We start from the raw sequence: 7,214 nt of genomic DNA, 5'->3' as shown, positions 1-7,214 counted from the left end.
GGCAGATAGGGACCCCAAATTACCAGGGCTTGCTCTACTCACACCCTAGAAACCATGCGGTTTGATATCTCTAAGTTAAGTAGAATCTTTACTGGTGTCTCTTTGGGCCTGCTGGGGCTCCATGAAGCCTAAATCCTTGAGCTAGGGTTAGGATCTTTGGTCAGGCTCATCCCAGAGGGCTGATTTTCACAAATGTCATTCAGGGGGTGACAATGAGTGGATTCTGTGAGTTTGGTGTCGCTGGAGCGTTTCGTCTTGGCATGACAGGGGCAGGAAGGGGTGGAAAAATGACCAAAAATGAAACTTTGACACCTCATAACTCTGAGACGTTTGGTTTAATCTGGCCCAAATTTGCTATGCAGCTTCCTGTGGTAAGGTGCTACAAACCTGGAAGAGCCCATCTCTCAAAGACCTTCCATCTGTTAGTTGTTTTTGGACCGGTTATCAGGTTTGACGGCACAGCGTGGCTTTCTCTCGGCCCCTGGGGCAGATAGGGACCCCAAATTACCAGGGCTTGCTCTACTCACACCCTAGAAACCATGCGGTTTGATATCTCTAAGTTAAGTAGAATCTTTACTGGTGTCTCTTTGGGCCTGCTGGGGCTCCATGAAGCCTAAATCCTTGAGCTAGGGTTAGGATCTTTGGTCAGGCTCATCCCAGAGGGCTGATTTTCACAAATGTCATTCAGGGGGTGACAATGAGTGGATTCTGTGAGTTTGGTGTCGCTGGAGCGTTTCGTCTTGGCATGACAGGGGCAGGAAGGGGTGGGAAAATGACCAAAAATGAAGCTTTGACACCTCATAACTCTGAGACGTTTGGTTTAATCTGGCCCAAATTTGCTATGCAGCTTCCTGTGGTAAGGTGCTACAAACCTGGAAGAGCCCATCTCTCAAAGACCTTCCATCTGTTAGTTGTTTTTGGACCGGTTATCAGGTTTGACGGCCCGGCGTGGCTTTCTCTCGGCCCCTGGGGCAGATAGGGACCCCAAATTACCAGGGCTTGCTCTACTCACACCCTAGAAACCATGCGGTTTGATATCTCTAAGTTAAGTAGAATCTTTACTGGTGTCTCTTTGGGCCTGCTGGGGCTCCATGAAGCCTAAATCCTTGAGCTAGGGTTAGGATCTTTGGTCAGGCTCATCCCAGAGGGCTGATTTTCACAAATGTCATTCAGGGGGTGACAATGAGTGGATTCTGTGAGTTTGGTGTCGCTGGAGCGTTTCGTCTTGGCATGACAGGGGCAGGAAGGGGTGGAAAAATGACCAAAAATGAAACTTTGACACCTCATAACTCTGAGACGTTTGGTTTAATCTGGCCCAAATTTGCTATGCAGCTTCCTGTGGTAAGGTGCTACAAACCTGGAAGAGCCCATCTCTCAAAGACCTTCCATCTGTTAGTTGTTTTTGGACCGGTTATCAGGTTTGACGGCACAGCGTGGCTTTCTCTCGGCCCCTGGGGCAGATAGGGACCCCAAATTACCAGGGCTTGCTCTACTCACACCCTAGAAACCATGCGGTTTGATATCTCTAAGTTAAGTAGAATCTTTACTGGTGTCTCTTTGGGCCTGCTGGGGCTCCATGAAGCCTAAATCCTTGAGCTAGGGTTAGGATCTTTGGTCAGGCTCATCCCAGAGGGCTGATTTTCACAAATGTCATTCAGGGCGTGACAATGAGTGGATTCTGTGAGTTTGGTGTCGCTGGAGCGTTTCGTCTTGGCATGACAGGGGCAGGAAGGGGTGGGAAAATGACCAAAAATGAAACTTTGACACCTCATAACTCTGAGACGTTTGGTTTAATCTGGCCCAAATTTGCCATGCAGCTTCCTGTGGTAAGGTGCTACAAACCTGGAAGAGCCCATCTCTCAAAGACCTTCCATCTGTTAGTTGTTTTTGGACCGGTTATCAGGTTTGACGGCCCGGCGTGGCTTTCTCTCGGCCCCTGGGGCAGATAGGGACCCCAAATTACCAGGGCTTGCTCTACTCACACCCTAGAAACCATGCGGTTTGATATCTCTAAGTTAAGTAGAATCTTTACTGGTGTCTCTTTGGGCCTGCTGGGGCTCCATGAAGCCTAAATCCTTGAGGATGGGTTAGCCGATTTGGCCCCTTTTACCCAAATTTTATGTTAAATGCCATGAATTGTCAAGAACTGCACCCTAATATCAGGGAGACCGAATTTTGACATTTGGGGTAGGTAGGCAGGTAGGTGCAGTGTTGGTGCTGAGAGCTCCTTGCTGTGTGTGAGGTGGAGCAGGCTTCTCAGTGTGTCTCCCCTGCTTCTGGATGCTTAATTGGCTACGCTTGCGGTCACTGACCGTACTCTGGGTCGCCTGAGCCGAACGCAGCTGTAATTACTTACTGTGTTAATTAACATCTGACCGATGAGCAGAGTGAACCGGTGTCCACGCGGACTTTCCCCCTCCACCTTCAACCGACTTACACGGTAAGTTGCCTTTAGTGTGAAGCATAGGGGGGTCCTTGTGTCTCCGGGACCCTGGTGTTCAGGAGACGGAGAGGCGGCGCCATTTTATGCGGGGAAAGGGGGCTCTGTTCCTGGGTTTGGGAAATGAATAAATCTAATGTTATTGTATCCTATTTTTCAGATTCACATATCAACATGACGCCCCCCAAGCAGAATGTTTGCTGCCCGCTCTGTCATTCTGAATTTACCTATATAGGCAAACACCTAAGGTATAGTCATGGCATTAAAAATTCAGAAGAGCGGAAGATATTGATCAGGTTCAGTAACGGGAGAATCAATATCAGAAAAATGCCCTGTCCAGTGGATGGCTGCCGTTATGCTAGCACAAGGCTGGACATGCATATTGACCAAGCTCACCCGGAGATGGAGGGGGAGAGGAAGGCCCAGGTGATTAATGGTTTGAAGTACCAGGTAACGGTGAATATGCTGGGAGCTCTGAGCGCCACAAACCCAAGCCCTCCGATGGTCTCACGTTTACACATGGACCCAAGAGCAAGAGAGGAAGCAGGTCAGCATCATCCAACATCAGGACCCCTTGATGATGACACATCCTGCACCTCGTGCAAAGAGCTTGGGGCAAAGAACCTTCAGCTTACATCAGACTTGGGGCAACTAAGGAAGAAATTGCTTTACCAGCACAGATGGGCAAAAAGGGCAAAAAAGGCAATCAAACGACTGGAGGAGGTGTGTAAAATGTTTATTATATATCAACTTTACCCAGGACCAGAGCACATCTGCTGGGCAGGATAGCTCCATTGCTCAGGCCTGGTTGTACCGGCAGAACCAGAAAACTTAACACTGAACCTTTATTTAACAGGACCTCCAAAAGGGATCCACATGCCCGGTTCCTGGTGTGGACGTGGATGTCCTGGTGGGGTCTGGATCTACCTCTCCAGATGAAGAACCACAGCACATCACCAGACCTAAATCAAAGCAGGAAAGCCGGAACATCCAATGTTTGGTGAAGGCGTACCCAAAATTCCCACTAAGCATATGTAAGTAACGTCACTGATTGCTGTATTTTTCTATAAAAAACAAAAAATTCTAAGTGTTGAGAACCAGGGGCACACAAGGGGGCGCTGTCAGAGAGTAGTCCGATGACAGGGCCTCGGGCTGGGCCTGCAGCAGCGGGATCTCCCCCCTGTCCTTCTGAAGTCTGCGCAAACTTTAAAAAATATTTTCTAAGTGTTTATGGAACCAGAGACGCGGAAGGGGGAGTTTTAATGTTTGGATCCGAATATAGGGCCCTCTGTCTGGGTTTTAATGAACGAAATTACCCGGTGTTCCTTCTGGAAGTCTGCGCAAACTTTAAAAAATATTTTCTAAGTGTTTATGGAACCAGAGACGCGGAAGGGGGAGTTTTAATGTTTGGATCCGAATATAGGGCCCTCTGTCTGGGTTTTAATGAACGAAATTACCCGGTGTTCCTTCTGGAAGTCTGCGCAAACTTTAAAAAATATTTTCTAAGTGTTTATGGAACCAGAGACGCGGAAGGGGGAGTTTTAATGTTTGGATCCGAATATAGGGCCCTCTGTCTGGGTTTTAATGAACGAAATTACCCGGTGTTCCTTCTGGAAGTCTGCGCAAACCTTAAAAAATATTTTCTAAGTGTTTATGGAACCAGAGACGCGGAAGGGGGAGTTTTAATGTTTGGATCCGAATATAGGGCCCTCTGTCTGGGTTTTAATGAACGAAATTACCCGGTGTTCCTTCTGGAAGTCTGCGCAAACTTTAAAAAATATTTTCTAAGTGTTTATGGAACCAGAGACGCGGAAGGGGGAGTTTTAATGTTTGGATCCGAATATAGGGCCCTCTGTCTGGGTTTTAATGAACGAAATTACCCGGTGTTCCTTCTGGAAGTCTGCGCAAACTTTAAAAAATATTTTCTAAGTGTTGAGAATCAAACTTCATTATGAAACCTTTTGTTTTTGTTTTTCAGTGGAATACATCGCGGAATATTGGCAACACCTCAAAGGCTCCCATGGTCTGAGGAAAAGGATCGAAAATCAAAGATCCAAAGTGGGTAGAATCATGGCTTTCCTTTCGTTTATAACCGAGGGCCAGACAATCCTCCAGAATTGGACTTTCCTTCCCAATATGTCCAGGATATACCAGTAAGTATGTCTGTGATGCCTTTTAGTTAAGATAAAATGTCCCCATGTAAAATATTCCAATTATTTCTTTCTGTGCATGTGGCCAGAGCATCTGCAGAATGGTGGAAAAGCGGAGAACACAGTGAAGACCTACCTGGTGAATTTGTCCCAGTTCCTGGGCTACTTTAGGGACACTCCTCCAACTTTTTCCAGGGTTCCAAAAAGAGAAGTGTTTGCCGTGATTCGTGCTATCTCAGAGTGTATTGCAAGCCTGGGTCCACGTGTTGTCATGCGTCAGATACGTGTAAAGAAAAATAAGTTGAGCAGAACCATCTCCAAGGACCAACTTCGCCTCTGCAAAGTCCTGGCCAGGAGACGCATCCCTGAACTTCTTGGTCAGACTTATTAAATTTGTACTATATTAAATTACTTACCTGAGTTACTGACATCCATGTTCTAACCATTTAATTTATTTTTATTTTTTTCTTCAGATGAACTGTCTGAGGACCCCAACCCGGAGGCGCGCAGGCGATTCTACGGGTACCTCAGTGTTTACCTAGCAAGCCTATATGGACACCGCACCGGTGTTCTAAAGAATATGACTGTCTCCGAGGTTGATGAAGCCCAGCAGGAAGCCACAGTCGGGCAAGCGGGCTTTGTGATCAATGCAAGTCTACTAATATTGGAATGACAAACGCTCTCTGTCTTGTCCCAATATATCCATTAACACACACTCTCCTTTGCACCACAGGTGAAGGAACACAAAACCAACCGTGCGTTTGGCCCCGCACAGCTCTACTTAACTGTAGAGGAATTCTCATGGGTGGAGCAGTGGATGATCATCAGAGAGAAACTAAACCCACCCACAGACCTTCTTCTCTTCACCGAAAACTTCACAAAAATCGAGAAACTCATCGTGCCGATGCAAGCCGCCTGGCTTGACATGGGTTTTCCTGGGCGTCCCACATTCACAGACTTCCGAACATCAATAGCCACATACGTAAGTAATTATATCACTTTTCCACGTAATAAACCTAAAATAAAAAGCATAATATTGAAGAACCATCTCTATTTTTCAAGGCAAGGAATACTTTGTCACCAAGTGACCGGATCAACATTTCAAAGACCATGTGTCATCACACACGGACAGCAGACAAATTCTACGCGCTCCACCGCACCGCGTCAGAGCTGGCTCGGATCCGTCAGAATTTCGAGGCAGCCGTCAAGCCACCACGTACGACGGTACATGACACCGCCGAACCTTTCCTCCTCTCCATGTCAGAATCATCAGGTGATGGTCTTGAGGAGGAAGCGGACTGCGGGCCTTCACACAGCCCCCCTGCCGGTCCTTCGCACAGCCCCCCAGCCGGTCCTTCGCCGTCCTCACCAACATCCAGTCAGGCCACTGGATCAACAAGCCCTGATCAAGCTTCTGGAAGCTGCTACAGTCCAGGCAGCGCCTCTTCTCAAAGCGATTCTTCTGGGAGCGACTTCACGCCTGATAGCGACCCTTCTCAGAGCGATTCTTCGTATGCCCCAAATAGAGGGACACAACCCAGAAGGAAAAGACCATTGTTAACCTACACGTTGAGAAATAGACGTCAAGGGCGCAGCCAATGTGCACGTGTGCTCAGATCCAAACGAAATACAGTAAAAAAATTTAAAAAATTAAATAAATCAGTGGTGATGTGACTGTATTTGCTTTCTTTAAGACATTTCTCCATTCATTATTCCTGGCAAATAAAATAAAAACTAAAACTTATAAAGTCCAACCTCCAGGACAGGAGGGGGTCTGTGCCACGCAGCTCTGCCCCAGAATAGTGCACCTTGGCTGGGCTTGTGATGCTGGACAGCTCCCTTCCAGCCCTGGAAGTCCAGCATGGGGTGGATAGGAAATTAACTGGAGTAGCTCAAAGGAGAAAAAAGAAATGTATAATAATAATAATAAAAAAAAAAGTAAAAAAAAAAACCAATACTGATAATATTAATAATGACGATGATAAAAGAGAAAAGAAAAGACAAAATAGAAAAAAGTCCAACCTCCAGGACAGGAGGGGGTCTGTGCCACGCTGCTCTGCTTTTTTTTTTCTAAGTTCTCCAGCATGGGGTGGATACGAAATCAGCTGGAGTAGCTCATCCCAGCTTTACCATGGGAACAATTTTGATTTTTTTTCCTAAGTTCTCCAGCATGGGGTGGATACGAATTTAATTGAAGTAGCTCAAAGGAGAAAAAAGAAATATATACTAATTAAAAAAAAGTAAAAAAAAAAAAAACAATTATAATAATATTAATAATGATATTAATAATGATGATGATAAAAGAGAAAAGAAAAGACAAAAAAGAAAAAAGTCCAACCTCCAGGACAGGAGGGGGTCTGTGCCACGCTGCTCTGCCCCAGAATAGTGCACCTTGGCTGGGCTTGTGAAGCTGGACAGCTCCCCTTCCAGCCCTGAAAGTCCAGCATGGGGTGGATACGAAATCAACTGGAGTAGCTCATCCCAGCCATACCATGGGAACAATTCTTGGTTTTTTTTCTAAGTTCTCCAGCATGGGGTGGATACGAAATCAGCTGGAGTAGCTCATCCCAGCTTTACCATGGGAACAATTCTTGTTTTTTTTTCTAAGTTCTCCAGCATGGGGT

At 46.4% G+C, this 7,214-nt stretch overlaps 1 protein-coding gene across 2 annotated transcripts; it reads left to right on the top strand.

The window, feature by feature from the left end:
• Positions 1-2,234: 2,234 nt before the first annotated feature.
• LOC118563644 lies at positions 2,235-6,336 on the top strand. Of its 2 annotated transcripts, none has more exons than XM_036138740.1 (8): positions 2,235-2,440; positions 2,601-3,163; positions 3,297-3,474; positions 4,419-4,593; positions 4,672-4,967; positions 5,064-5,239; positions 5,324-5,572; positions 5,653-6,336. In XM_036138740.1, exons 2-8 carry the CDS (start codon positions 2,615-2,617, stop codon positions 6,262-6,264), a joined length of 2,235 nt encoding a protein of 744 aa, XP_035994633.1. In that variant the 5' UTR covers positions 2,235-2,440; positions 2,601-2,614; the 3' UTR covers positions 6,265-6,336. The 2 variants fall into 2 exon arrangements, with proteins under 2 accessions (XP_035994633.1, XP_035994634.1); XM_036138741.1 differs by having other exon boundaries at positions 4,455-4,593; positions 5,653-6,330.
• The last annotated feature ends 878 nt before the right edge of the window (positions 6,337-7,214 follow it).

This window comes from Fundulus heteroclitus, chromosome 7 (genome assembly GCF_011125445.2).
Source record: "Fundulus heteroclitus isolate FHET01 chromosome 7, MU-UCD_Fhet_4.1, whole genome shotgun sequence".
NCBI classification, from domain to species: domain Eukaryota; kingdom Metazoa; phylum Chordata; class Actinopteri; order Cyprinodontiformes; family Fundulidae; genus Fundulus; species Fundulus heteroclitus.
Note: the sequence above shows the minus strand (reverse complement) of the source record. Positions and strands in the feature narration are given on the sequence as shown.

Excerpts from the sequence above, each read along its gene's own strand:
- LOC118563644 (XM_036138740.1), top strand. The coding sequence starts at position 2,615 with ATGACGCCCCCCAAGCAGAATGTTTGCTGCCCGCTCTGTCATTCTGAA. Across the intron at positions 4,594-4,671 it reads AATATGTCCAGGATATACCA|GTGGCCAGAGCATCTGCAGA; the intron begins GTAAGTATGTCT and ends CTTTCTGTGCAT. Across the intron at positions 5,240-5,323 it reads AAGCGGGCTTTGTGATCAAT|GTGAAGGAACACAAAACCAA; the intron begins GCAAGTCTACTA and ends TTTGCACCACAG.